The sequence below is a fragment of the Littorina saxatilis genome, linkage group LG3 (genome assembly GCF_037325665.1).
Source record: "Littorina saxatilis isolate snail1 linkage group LG3, US_GU_Lsax_2.0, whole genome shotgun sequence".
In the NCBI taxonomy this organism is placed as follows: Eukaryota; Metazoa; Mollusca; class Gastropoda; order Littorinimorpha; family Littorinidae; genus Littorina; species Littorina saxatilis.
In genome coordinates this window covers 60,333,231-60,348,317 of record NC_090247.1, presented here as the reverse complement: position 1 = coordinate 60,348,317, position 15,087 = coordinate 60,333,231, and the positions used below count along the sequence as shown (strand labels likewise).

The 15,087-nt window shown below is 42.6% G+C and overlaps 1 protein-coding gene across 1 annotated transcript in view; it reads left to right on the top strand.

Annotated features, from left to right (window-relative positions):
- Positions 1 to 12,783: 12,783 nt before the first annotated feature.
- Positions 12,784 to 15,087, top strand: part of LOC138962829 (uncharacterized) — a 5,971-nt gene continuing 3,667 nt past the window's right edge. The window contains exons 1-2 of the mRNA XM_070334788.1: positions 12,784 to 12,941; positions 13,932 to 14,167. Of these exons, the coding sequence (XP_070190889.1) occupies positions 12,939 to 12,941; positions 13,932 to 14,167 (239 nt within the window). The 5' untranslated portion in view covers positions 12,784 to 12,938. The remainder of the gene's footprint in view (positions 12,942 to 13,931; positions 14,168 to 15,087) is intronic.

Genomic DNA, 15,087 nt, shown 5'->3' with positions numbered 1-15,087 from the left:
GGTATCCCTGACTCTGACAAATGCAGTGGACTCTCTATCGGACTTCCAGTAGCGAGAACTCTGCGCGATCGTGCATGCTTCGGTATATAGAAAGCTTTGTACTTCGACATCCCAACCCCACAACACCCTTTCGCTATAAACATGTGTTTTCGCGAATAAAACATTCTGATTCTGATTCTGATTCCCTCTCTCTCTCTCTCTCTCTCTCTCTCTCTCTCTCTCTCTCTCTCTCTCTTTGTCTCTTTCTGTTTCTCTCTCCATTTCTTCACATCATTGGGCATAAAAACACTCCTCTGACAACAGAAATGGTCAACTCAGACTACTGCTTGGTCCCCAGTAAGGGCGAAAACGACTCGCCAAGATAAGTTCCAACAGATAACACATGGAATCAGATTCAGTGCCAGTGAACTTTTACAGATACATTCTAGTGTTCAGGTCTGTGCACGCATATTCTTTCCCAAACACAACTAGCTTGATAGCAGCTGATGTATTTCCTGTGTTATATGGGACATGTTTGCTGTGACTGTTTGAAATTTTAGCCGTTGGAAGCAACGTAATTGCACCCTTGCACAATCCTTACGAGAAGGTTTAAGATGACCTAGTCGAAGTGTCATCGTGGTTGAAATGCCTCCGAGGTTAGTTTAAAAACTCATCAGGACTTTTTTTTAAATTTTTTAAAAATTATTTTTACAAATGAACAGTTCCTTCCTTCAAAACCGAAGACTTGACATGTTTATGAAAACATAAACATGTGATACATTATAAAGATGTTTAAAAGCATTTGAGCATTTAGAAACATAGTTTGAAAAGGAAGGTATCTTTAAAAGCCAACACATTTTAAAACAAAATTTCCATGTGTAGAATTTAGCAGTTTACTCAGCTATCTACTGTAGAATGAAGTGTTTGTTTATCAGCTCGAATTTCTTCTTTGGTGCTTGTGTCCACGCAAGTGTCTACACATAATTACAAGTGCAGTGTATAGAGCAGGGGTTACTGGTTTGTGTGTATAAAATCCTAGTCCAACTGGCTTTAGTTTGACAACGATGAACCAGTAGAAACAGAACATATTATTTTAATCTTCGATGACAACAGAAAGATCCATTTGAAAAAAACCCACTCAAATCAAAGATGATTCAAAAATATTGTGAATAGAGAAACAATGGTACTTCGTATTCTCCAAGCAAGACCAATTTCGTTTGATAACACAAACCCGTCTAAACAGAAAGTATGTGCCATTTTATGACAATAGAAATATACGTTTTACAAAGTTCAAATCAAAGATGATAATAATAATAATAAAGATAGCTTATATAGCGCCGCTTCACAAATTTAACTATGCTCTTAGCGCTGTACATCGAGATATAACAATTTCAATAATATAAATACAAAGATGATATTATAATAATACACATTTACAAATATCACTCACGTGCATACATCCTCGTGCACACCACGCGCATAGACACTCCCACTCATTAACAAGTGCTTCCATCCCCCTGCCACTGAGATGTTCATATACCCCCCTGGACAAGCTCACACCATGTCCGTCTCCTCTCTGGACTGTACATACACTCAGCAAGAAAAGGAAAGACTAAATGCAAATTTCATACAGAACCCTATAGCTCAATCAAAGCTGAAGCAACTATTCAAAAAAGACACATTCAAACAACAAATCTAACTTCACCTCTAACAGTCTATAAAGATGGCAAGGACAATTTACAAGGATTCGCGAAAAAGGTGCGTTTTAAGGGAACTGCGGAAAGAGTCCTTAGAAGCAGAATGGCGAACGGAGGAAGGGAGAGAATTCCAGACAATGGCAGCCGCAGAAGCAAACGAGCGATTTCCAAAAGAAGGCAAGCTTCGCTCGAGAGTTTCCAGTTTGCGACTGTCAGCGCGTGAGCGGAGGTTGTAGTCAGAGGGATTGTCATATGTGACGAGCAGTTCCTTGAGGTATTTAGGGCCATCTTCAAATTTGGCAGAGAAACAGATACAAGCAAGCTTGTATCTGATACGAGCGGACACGGGAAGCCAATGAAGGGAACGAAGAAGTGGTGTGACATGATCAAACTTCTTAGAACGATATATCAATTTGGCGGCAGAGTTTTGTACCTTTTGGAGTGACTCGACAAGTTTTTGATCACAGCCATAGAACAGGCTGTTGCAATAGTCTATTCTGGATAGAACTAGAGAACAGGCTAGAGTTTGAGCGGCTTGGGGGGTAAGATAGTGGCGGATAGAACTGATTTTCCTTAAGTTACTGTACGCAATTGTGCGGATGTTTTGGACGTGCTGGGAAAGGTTGAGGAAGTGGTCGAAGGTAACGCCAAGATTAGTCACAGAAGAGACAAAGTTGACGTCGCTATCACCGACATGAATGCTAGAAGGCAAAGAATTTTCAGGGAAAGATCTGTACTTGGACCTGACAAGCATGGATTCAGTTTTCGAGTCGTTTAGCTGTAGTTTGTTAGCCGTCATCCACGCCTTTACAGCAACAACACAGTCTTCCATTTCACTCACAGTGGTATCAATTTGATCAATCTCACTGTCTTTGTACAACTGGTTGTCGTCTGCGAAGGCGTGGTGATCAATAGGATACTGTTTGACGAGGTTAAAGAGGGGGTTCATGTACAAAACAAAAAGAACTGGACCCAACACGGATCCCTGAGGAACACCGAACTGAAGGACTGTGGATTCTGAACTGATGCCGTTTACCACGACTGTTTGAATCCTATCCGACAGATAGGACTCAAACCAGGACAGTGCAGAACCTGTGATGCCAAAAGTTGCCTCAAGGCGGGCTGTCATAATTGAGTGGTCAATGGTGTCGAACGCAGCGGACAAATCGAGAAGCGTGAGAACAGACACTTTACCGTTATTGAGAGCCATCAGAAGGTCGTTTACAATTTTCAACAAAGCAGTTTCAGTGCTGTGGGCAGGTCTATAAGCCGATTGGAGGCTGCTGAGAAGATTGTTTGATGAGAGGTGGGCATTAAGTTGCAGCAAGACCAGTCTTTCCAAGATCTTTGAAAGAAACGACAAGTTCGAAACTGGTCTGTAGTTCTTTAAATCATTGCGGTCGAGAGATGATTTCTTTATTAGGGGTTTGACAAGAGCTTGTTTCATGACAGACGGGAAAGTGCCAGAGAGAATTGAACTATTCATGACGGAGGTAATGTGAGGTAACACTGTGTCCAAACATTCAATCAGCAAATGTGATGGAAAAACATCAAGATCACAGGTTTTTGTACCAGACTTCAAAATCACTTTCTTCACATCGGACTCAGTCACAGGTTCAAACTGACAGAGAGGTTTGCCGTGAAAACAGCATCCAGCATCAGATGATCTGGAGACACTGTGAACAAAGAAACAATGGTGCTTCTATTTCTTCAAACAAGACAAGCCTTGTGTGCTGGCTTCTGTGTGTGTGGTTATTCATACCCCCCGCGGGTTAGGGGGAGTCCCATATTGGTTGGGACGAGAAAGAATTTACCCGATGCTCCCCAGCATGTCGTAAGAGGCGACTAACGGATTCTGTTTCTCCTTTTACCCTTGTTAAGTGTTTCTTGTAAAGAATATAGTCAATGTTTGTAAAGATTTCAGTCAAGCAGTATGTAAGAAATGTTAAGTCCTTTGTACTGGAAACTTGCATTCTCCCAGTAAGGTAATATATTGTACTACGTTGCAAGCCCCTGGAGCAATTTTTTGATTAGTGCTTTTGTGAACAAGAAACAATTAACAAGTGGCTCTATCCCATCACCCCCCCCCCCTTTTCCCCGTCGCGATATAACCTTCGTGGTTGAAAACGACGTTAAACACCAAATAAAGAAATGGTTATTCATTCAAGCAACCCTTTTGTGCGTCATAGCAATACGTCATGGGTATATGACGCAACGTCACAAACAGGACCTGCAAGATCTGATGAAACGGGCGGAGCGTCTGCTAAGACAACCTTGCTTGTTATCTACGCTTTCAGAAAAGGTAATGCGGTCAAATAAACATGAATTGAATAGGCCTATCCAGGTTTAGACCTTTGTAAGAAAGCACATAAACATGGTAGACAATTCGAAATAGCTTAAAAACGGGGAAAGCAGCGAGACCAGATGATATTTTAAATGATCTCTCAAAACCCTTGGGTGACGCTACCGTCCCCTGCTATCTTTTGATGTTGTTTTATGACCATTTTAGGACAGTTGACTATCCTTCAGATTGGGCAAAGGCTATCATTCAACCAATCTTTCAGAAAGGTGATGATGAGAACCCTGACAATTATAGCGGCGTCTCTTTATCAAGTTGTGTAAGCAAGTCGTATACCAGTATTATAAATGCCCGTTAGTCTGCGTGGGCTAATGGAAATAGCATTCTCTCGGAGTCACAGGCGGGTTTCAGAAAAGATTACTCCACAATTGACAACATGTTCACTCTTTATGCAGCGGTTACCAAACCACTTCAACAAAATAAGAAGTTGCTTTTGTGGACTTCCAAAAGGCGTTTGACACCGTTAAAAAGGATTTTTGTGGAATGTTTAAAAAATGATTGGTGTAAAAGAAAGAATGTTAAACGTGCTTAGGTCAATGTATTCATCTGTTCTTTCTTGTGTCCGATGTGACTCTGGCAATACCGACTATTTTCAATGCCTAAAAGGCCTCAAACAGAGCTGGTTAGCGATCCCAACGCTTTTGTCGTTCCTTATAAACGAGTTTGCCTCAGAAATGATATGTAAGGGCAGACACGGAGGACAAATGCTTCCCGAAGAGATCGAACAGTTTCTTTTGATGTTCGCAAATGACATTGCACTACTATCATCGTCCACAGTGGGTTTGCAAAACCAACTGAACATTGTGTATGGCGTTGAACATTGTGTATGGCGTTGAACATTGTGTATGGCGTTGCAAGGCGTCTTGGCTTAAGGCTAAACCTTGATAAAACCAAAGTCGTTGTTTTTCGAAACGGTGGTCATTTTAACCAGAAGTGAGAAATGGTTCTACGGAATCACGCAAGTACCAAGTGCTAGCTCTTACAAGTACCTTGGTCTGACATTCACAACCCAAGCCCGTTTGCATCTTTCATTCAATGACGCAATCACCAGAACCAAACAAGGTGTAATTGAATTGTTTAAAGTGCTATGGAATATAGGATGCCACTACATGAACATATGTTTCAAATTATTTGATACGCAAATACTTCCGATTTGGTCAAATGACTCAGAACTATGGGGATGTTTTGACTGTTCACAGATTGAAAAGGTTCACACGTATGCCTGTAAAATACTACTTGGGATCTCGTCCAACAGTCCAAACCAGATGGTTTATTGGGAACTTAGAAGATGCACTTTGTCAATCCAAGAAATTATAAGATGCGTAAAGTACTGGTTGAGACTGAACTGTATGCCGAATTCGAGATATGCAAAGATGTCATACATAGTGTTAAAAAACGCAGTTGAAAGGGAAAAGCAAAATTGGGCCACACAAGTAAATGCCTCCTTTGCATGAATGGATTTGGCGATGTGTGTTTATTAGAACATTGCAGCAACGTCTTCAAGACTGTTTTGAGCAAAACTGGCACCGTAAACTTGAGACCCGTGTGAGAGTTGATGTATACAGGATGTTTAAATGAGAACTTGAAAAAGAAAAGTATCTGGGTATGATTGATACATACGCAAAATGTACACAAAGTTCAGATTTGGCATTACACCTTTGAAGGTAAATAAACTGCGCTATAATCCCGTGTGTTCTGGACCTAGGAATTGTACATTTTGTAAATCCAGGGAAGAAATTGAAATCCACTTTCTGTTTGAATGCCAAACTTACAATGACATTCGTATAAAGTACATAGGTGCTTGTTTTGACCTTGATCAGTTTTCCAACTCATATTTGTGCATATTACAGACTGACAACAAATTACGACTGATCGCATTGTCAAATTATGTGTCCTACGCGTTCAGTCACAGAGAAACAAAATTGTGAAAAAGACTGGTGTGATTGAATAACTTAATAATCCTTGTCTTCGTCTTGCTGTCAAATATTTGTCCAGAAAAATCAACAAACAAATTGACTGCCAACGTTCCAAGTTTCAGAATAAAAATTAAAAAAACAGAAAGGTAAGTTGTTGGAACGTTTCATTTCACAAAACAAATTCATTCACTTGTTACTTCCTAGAAAGCGGCCGCACATTCCGTCAAGCTAAGGTTTGTCTACTTACAGTTTGTCTGTGTACTTAAAATACCGTTGGGTCGATATATTTGTGAACGTTTTGTTTTGTTTTGTCAAATTAAACGTTCCAACAACTTACCTTTTTTGTTTTGGGATTCTGTCTGTACAGTGCATACCACGATACAAAGTCTGTGACGGATGGGAAGACTGCATTTCATCGTCCAAAGCGGACGAGCGCGGCTGTTTGGGTGTTGAAGCCGACGATAAGCCGTGGATGAACTATGACCCTCCTTATGTGATAGATATCAAGAACGGGCAATTTATTCTGAATAGAATGCCTGAAGGGACAAATGGTGGGAAGTTTTGTCCAGAAACACACTTTCGGTGTCCGAATAACAGCAACTGCTTACCACAGTATCTCCGTTGTAACGGTGTGTTTGACTGCTTGCATCACGAAGACGAGGTTGCCTGTGACAGGTTCACGTGTCCAGGTTTCTATCGCTGCAGGGGTTCCGCCGTCTGTCTGCACCCCCGCAGCGTGTGTGATGGCTTTCCTCAGTGCCCACTGCTCGACGACGAGATGTTGTGTGACTTGAGCTGCCCGCCCGACTGTGTCTGTCGGGGCCTGGCCTTTTACTGCACAGAGAAGTTTGCTGTAGGGGAGTACAAGAGACTTCGCTATCTGGACGCAACGGACAGTGGACTCACCCCTTCTGATGTAAAAGGGTTTCCTCTCCTGATCTTCCTGAGTCTGGCACAGTGTGGTCTTACCAGCCTGGACGGTCTGGCTCTGCCGAACCTACTTAATCTTGACCTCAGTCGCAACAACCTGACGTCACTGAACACTTTGATGTTGGAGGGAGTGCCTCAGATGAAGAAGGTGGTCCTGTCGGGCAACGTGTTCTTACGAGTGTTAGACAGCGGTCAGGGACGACACGATCACCTGTCAGAACTTGACCTGTCCGGGGTGTATGTGCCACAGCTCAATGCCTCAGTGCTGACGGCCTTCCCTGGACTGCAACGCCTCAACCTCTCGGGCAGCAAGATGGAGCAAGTTTGCAGCGGCTGATGGAGCTGAACATCGTTGACCTCCGCGGCTGTCCTGTGAGCCATGTGCCGCCTGTGATGTTTCAGGGTCTGATGTCACTGCAGGCTGTGTACGCTGACTCCTTTAGGCTGTGCTGTCCTGCCCTGCTGCCTGCAGACTTCAACGTTCACAAGTGTGTCGCGCCATTCGAGGAGGTTTCCTCCTGTGACGACTTGCTGGGCTCTGAAGCCTACAGCGCTGTGACCTTTGTTGTTGCGGTCGTGGCCGTGATTGGAAACGGGTCCAGTTTTGTCTTCCGGGTGTTTCTGAGTAAGAGCAAAAACAAACTGGGGTTTGGGGTCTTCGTGACACACCTCTCTCTGTCTGACTTTCTGATGGGGGTGTACCTGATACCCCCCGCGGGTTAGGGGGAAGAATTTACCCGATGCTCCCCAGCATGTCGTAAGAGGCGACTAACGGATTCTGTTTCTCCGTTTACCCTTGTTAAGTGTTTCTTGTATAGAATATAGTCAATTTTTGTAAAGATTTTAGTCAAGCAGTATGTAAGAAATGTTAAGTCCTTTGTACTGGAAACTTGCATTCTCCCAGTACCCCCCATTTCCCCTTCCACCGTATGTAGAACCTTCATCAGCAGCGCCGTTTGACCTTTTCTCCTTCACACACACACACACACACACACACACACACACACACACACACACGCGCGCGCGCGCGCGCGCGCGCGCGCACTTACGCACTCACGCACTCATTCTCCAACACGCACATACACACTTTCCCACACACGCACGCACACACGCACGAACTCACACACCCACACACACACACCCCCCCCCCCACACACACACACACACACACAAACACTCACACCCGCACGTACGCACACACACGCACTCACTCTCTAACACACTAACACACACGCACGCATGAACGCACACACAAACAAACACATACACTCACACCCGCACACATACACACAAACAAACACACGCACGCAAACACTCACACGCAAACACTCACACGCACACTCACACACACACACACACACATACACACACACACACTCTCTCATACACACACACACACACATACACACACACACACACACACACACACACAAACACACACACACACACACACACATACACACACCATCATAATCATCAAATTAATTGCATTTTATACACTTACGTACTCAAACTCGCAAACGCCACTGAACAACTCACCACACATTACAAAAAACATAGTAACTACAGCACTGATATTTACTTTTACCGCACCTAGCATCATTCCATGGTAAAGAATGTTAACCTAGAAACAAAATACCATCTATTACGGTACTGGATGACATACAAAACAGAAACAACAGTGGCAACATATCTCGCTGGATATAACAACAGTGGCAACATATCTCGCTGGATATAACAACAGTGGCAACATATCTCGCTGGATATAACAACAGTGGCAACATATCTCGCTGGATATAACAACAGTGGCAACATATCTCGCTGGATATAACAACAGTGGCAACATATCTCGCTGGACATAACAACAGTACGAACGCTCAGTAAGCTTTTCCGGCAGAATGTTGTATTTTTAGAAATTAAAGAAAAATACTGCTTTATTACAAGAAAGCTTACGCCCTAATATTCAGTGATCGATTTCGAAACATTTGTGACGAAGGCTTAACAAGGATGAGAAGCAATTGTCAAAGGGTTTGGCAACCCAAACACACACAAAGAAAAAAGAGGGATTACTTCGAGGTCAGAGGAGGGCTGAGGGGTACCTTACAAATGTTAACAGCCGAAAGGTACTCGCTAATTTTTCAGACGGCTGAGGGGTACTTGCTAATGCATAGAACAAACTGTTTGCCAGTCTTCGTGTGTGTGTGTTTCGTTTTTTGTGTTTTCCCCCCTAACATGTGTGTGTTTCGTCGATTTTTGCGTTTTTACCCCCAACATCGCCCCCCCCCCCCCCCCCCCCCCGGAAGACGAAAGATCAAGGCTGGGAGTGGAGATCGAGAGGAGAGAGAATGACAAGCTTTAGTTATGGTGCATTGTATCTTTGAAATAACTTTTCGAAGAAAGGTCATCGGTCTTGCAAGTATGACTTGCTTAAAGTTATTGTTGTTGTTGTCATTGTTTTGTTGTTGTTGTTGTTGTCATTGTTTTGTTGTTGTTGTTGTTGTTGTTGCCGTTTTATGTTTGTTTTTGTTTTGTTTGTTGTTGTTGTCTTGTTGTTGTTGTTTGTGTTGTTGTTGTTGCCTCTGCTGCTTCTGCTGTTGTTGTTGTTGTTGTTGTTGTTGTTGTTTTTCTTTGTTCTTGCCTTATTTTTGTGTTTCCCCCCCCCCTTTTTAAAAAAAAAAAATCATCTGTATTGTATTTATACTTTGTAGTCCAATGGTATACAACTTCCTCCTGTTTTGACCCTCGAAATACAGAGTTGTGCTAATCAATTCATAATTCTACAAAACTGGAGAAGCCGGAGGTGCAATTACGTTGTAGCTGCTGTTGCTGTTTATGTTGTTGTCGTTGTGATGTTGATTGTTGGTTGTGGCGGTGATGGTTTGCAGGGCTCCCACCAGTGCGCGTCCCTGCGTCCTATACGCACTAGAGCCGAAAACACGTAATGGAAATGTATGGAGCGATTCCCGGGACGCACTAAACTTTAAAAGAGCGGGTCCTGGGACGCTCTAATTTCTTTTATCGTGCGTACCGTCATTACTTTTTCAGGCTGCAACCGTAAGCTATTGTACACAGCACAATATGCGAGACCACAATGTTTTATTAGTACACCGGGACTTTTTGGTTTTTGGAGCCTTGGAACCCTCTAAAACTCTGCAGTGGAGGTTATGGACCCTCTAAAAATTGAAAGTGGGGGTCCCGGGACCCTCTAAAAATAGAAAGTGGGGGTCCCGGGACCCTCTAAAAGTTGACAGTGGGGGTCCATGGACCCTCTTAAAGTTGACAGTGGGGGTCCGTGGACCCTCTAAAAATAGAAAGTGGGGGTCCCGGGACCCTCTAAAAATTGAAAGTGGGGGTCCGTGGACCCTCTAAAAATTGAAAGTGGGGGTCCGTGGACCCTCTAAAAATTGAAAGTGGGGGTCCCGAGACCCTCTAGGAGAGGCATCCGTGGGGAGCCCTGGGTTTGGCTGCTGTTGTTTTTTGTTTTTTTTGATGGCGCCCTTGCTACGTGTATAACTATGGTCAGGGTTTCCTTCTGCTCCTGTTGTTGTTGGGGTTGATTTTGGCTTTGCCTTTTTGCTTACTAGTGTACTTTTTGTGTTTTGTTTTGTCATATTGTCTTGTTCCTGTTGATGCTTACGTCGCATGTTGTTGTTGTTGTCGTCATTGTTGTTGTCATTGTTGTTGTTGTTGTTGTTGTTGTTGTTGTTGTTGTTGCTGATTCAGTTCATTGTTTTTTTGTTGTCACTGCTTTATTAATTGGGGTGACAATCATCATAGTGTGAATGGGATGTGATTTATCATCCTTCAACGTGACAACAGCGATGATATGAAATAACATGGCAAGTGTACGATCTGCAGAAGCATCCTTTTTCCTGACAGGAAACAGTGCCAAAAGTCCGGGTTTCCCATGGGTAGGGAAAGGTCAGAGAGTTAACATATTACCATGCATTCACTGTGGAACCTGCACATTTCTCTCTTGACACATATTTTATGCAATGAATAAACTCTCCCCCCCCCCCCCCCTGCCCCGCTTCTGTACCCTTGGCGACCCCCTTCCCCCAGGTTAACTCCTTTTACATCCCGTCCCACCTATTTTCCGCCAAGATCATTCATTCTTAAACGCAACCACCCCTCCCCACCTCCTTGCCCCTCCCTTGCGCCCCCTCCTCCTTCCGCATACGCCACCTAATCCTCCCCCCCCCCCCCCCGTTACCCACCCAATTTTCGGGCGTCATCCGAGCGAAATTCTTTCTTTCAAGCCAAATATCAACATGTCTTGTATACACTCCCACCGGACAAGACTTCTAACCGCAATGGAAAAGGGAGCAACGCCTAATTAATTAAATAACCAATGTGATTAAATCACCCGCATTACACATACAGTTTGCTGCAGAAAATTAGTGCACACGTCAGCAAACAGAGAACAGTGTTTTCATTCGCATAGTCACACTAGGCTACTTGGTTCATAACAAAGTAGAGAGTGAGTGCGTCAGATATAGGCATTGCACATAAACAAAGTAGAGAGTGAGTGCGTCAGATATAGGCATTGCACATTTACCGTCTAGACGGTGTGACACAAGTGGAGGCGGTTTTCATTTTATTTTATTTTATTTTTTTATTGTCTTTTTTTGTAAAAAAAAAAATTATTGTCTTTTTTTATTGTCTTTTTTTTTAATTTTAATTTTTTTTATTCTTGAGTCTTGAGTTTTTTGTGTTTTGTTTTGTTTTCATATTTTGAGTACGTTCTTCTTTTTGGGTTGCAGAACAGGCTCTGCGAGCTTATATTTTTTTGACAGCGTTCGGGTTGACTTTCGCGTTGAAAACCTGTAACATGTATTTGTGTTTAAGTTTTGAGCTTTTGGGGCATTGGAGGATCATTTTGAGATGAGTTCCCACAAACCCGGGACTTTTGTTCTTTCTTTCTGTCTTTCTTCCTTTCTTTCGTTTTTCCTTTATTTGTTCCTTGATTACTTCCGTCCTTCCTTTTCGTCGTCCTTCGTCAAAACGTAACAAATTGAGAAGAAAAGAAAAAACACCAATAAATCAATAAATACATAAATAATTCAAAAGAAACAATGGATAAACAGCGAACAAAAAATTCTCAAAAAAAGTTCAAAATAAGTTAAAGATCAAATGAGATCTGCGGAATCCTTTTAAAATAAGTTATTCCTCTTCTTCTTTCTTCTCCTGCTCCTCGTCTTCTGACGCTCTATCCTCTTCCTTACTTTGTTTTCATCTTTTGTTCCCGGCAGTAGGAACAGCAAAGCAGTAGTGGATTTAAACTACAAATTTCATTCAAACTGCCGTAAGCGCTCTCCCTTTCATTTCCTTTGTTGTCATATTAATTTTTTTCTTTTTCACTGACCAAAACAACACTTGAACTATAAACATGCACTGGCTGAACAATTAAATAAAATGTGATTAACTCGCCGCACTTATTTTGTCTAAAATGGTTCCATAAACTAAACTTTATTCCTTTTTGATGATCAACAAGCACAAGAAAATGACCTAGTACTTTTGCAGGGTTGTACCTGAAGTAGACATTCAAGACCGCATTTCAACTTCGGCCTCGAAACACAATAAATTCAGGTCACTCCGGGCTCGTACTCTTTGGTCCTAATAGGTAAGGTACCTGTGAGGAAGTTACCCCCCCCCCCCCCCCGCCTCCTCCCCCATCTAGTACATCTAACCTAATCGCGGCGTGATTAATGACGGCCGCATTTCCCCCCCCCCCCCTTTTTTTTTAAACGCCGAGACAACCTGACTGTCAGCCGTGACAAGCTGGGAGACAAATTACTACTCACGGTCAATCCCTGTGATGGAAACTCGGATTTCATTGTCATTCTGACGTCAGAGCAAAACCACGACTTCTGATTGGTTTAACATTTGCGTACGGTATCGGAGTATAAGGGTTTATATTCGACGAGGTATTTGAACAAGAGCAGACGAGTAGCGGAGTCAAGAACAACGATAGGAAACCAACAAACAAGAACTTAGTTTTTCTGCACGTCTCTGCTTTTTTTGAAAGGGTGATTTCAACTCTTTCCTTCTTCCAAAATGGTGAGTTTACTTTGTTTTCGTTTTTATAAATTGTTTTTTTAATTATAATTGTATTGGTGGGTTTGTTTTCGTGTTTTTTTCTGTCCATGATTTTAATGCTACAAACTCGCTGCCACTGCATAGTAGTTTTGAATTCAGATTTATATAGTTAGACATTGGGAAGCGCACAGTGATTGTTCAGCTGTCAATGTCGGTTCTCCCGTCAGCAGAGTGAGGAATAAGGGGCTTAACGTCCTCTCAGGTATCTAGTGACCTTTATAGAGACATTGTTTATAATATGATAATGGGTGGGTGGGGTGGGGGGGTAGGGGTAGGGGGTCAGGGACGACGAAATGAAACATTAGCTCGGAGTGATATTGCATTGTATTGTACAGTGTTGTGCCGGTGTTGTATCAAATTGCAACTGTTCCGCGTAGTATTTCTAACTCCACCTTATGTATAAGCTCTGAGCTGTAATGAGTGTAAAGCTGTCACTCTTATATACTCCAGACTGAAAGTAACACAGAATCATCAGGATAAAATGAAACTAAGTTGTCGTTGATTAGTTGATTAGTTCAGGTCGATGCTGCGTTGTATGATACCTTTCTGCACTTTTTCGTTATTGCTTTTTTTTCCATTTTTTTTCATTACTTTATAGCGTAGTATTAAAGAACAGTGTTATACATTGAGTTCCTTTGTCTACAGATACACGTACGTCCCTTGAATATGAACTTTACGGGATGAATCTAATTTCAAAATCAAAATGATCGTTTTCCACGATGATGTTGCCTCAGTGTCAGCAAACTTTCACAGTTCTCTCCGTGTGCAAAGATTGGTATCTTGCAACGGCTTCTTTGTATTTGGGACACCGTTTTTAAACATAAGACATGATATAATGTATTGTCCATACAATTAAACAATGGATGGACAAATGTGGTTAACCCGTTATGCATTCACTTCCTTTGCATGGAACAATCTCTTCACAACCTCATCATGTTTTTTCTTCGTCAGAGTCCTCTCAAGGCACTTGCCGCCCTCGTCCTCCTCTTCGCCGTCTGTGACGTCACTTCCGCCCAACTTGGGCAGCGCAGTAGCAGTCTTTTCGGCCGTTTCTTCAACACTGCTCGCCGAACCCAGTCTCAGCCCCAGTGCTCATGGCTCAGCAACCCCAGTTTGCTCAAAGAACTCAAATGGAAGGAGCAGGTCGACCTCTGCTTCGAGACTGGACCGCTTTTCCAGTACCCTGCGTAAGTAAAAAAAAAATGGCGTGGAATAGTCAAAATGTACAGATATAGTGGGGTGGGTTTTTTCAGATGCCAATTTTTTTTTTGTTCCCTGTATGAGTACCACTTCACAGTAGAAGAGTCAAATTTGAAGATATCGTTATTCAAACTGCGTGAGTACAACTACAGAAGAGTAAACAATTACATATATAGTTTTCCAGTTGCCATTTTTTGTCCAGTACCCTGCGTGTGTACAACTATAGAAGAGTAAAAAATAATACATATCCAGTTTTCCAGATGACATTTTTTTCCGGTACTCTGTGTATGTAAACTACAGAAGGATAAATAAATTACAAATATAATTTTCCAAGCGCCATTTTTCCCAGTACCCTGCGTGAGCACAATTTCACTGTGGAAAAGGCAAACCGTTCCAGTTATTGTGATTAAAATGCTTCATGTGACCATATTGGGCGGGGATATAGCTCAGTTGGTAGCGCGCTGGATTTGTATTCAGTTGGCCGCTGTCAGCGTGAGTTCGATCCCAGGTTCGGCGGAAATTTATTTCAGAGTCAACTTTGTGTGCAGACTCTCTTCGGTGTCCGAACTCCCCCCCCCCCCCCCCCGTGTACACTACATTGGGTGTGCACGTTAAAGATCCCACGATTGACAAAAGGGTCTTTCCTGGCAAAATTGCTTAGGCACAGTTAATAATTGTCTGCCTATAGCCGTGTGACTTGGAATAATAGGCCGTGAAAGGTAAATATGCGCCGAAATGGCTGCAATTACTGGCCGTATAAAATTTCATCTCACACGGCATCACTGCAGAGCGCCTAGAACTGTACCCACGGAATATGCGCGATATAAGCCTCATTGATTGATTGATTGATTGATTGACCAACCAGCATTGACCAACCAGAAACTCGTCGGTAATAAAAGCCGTCTGT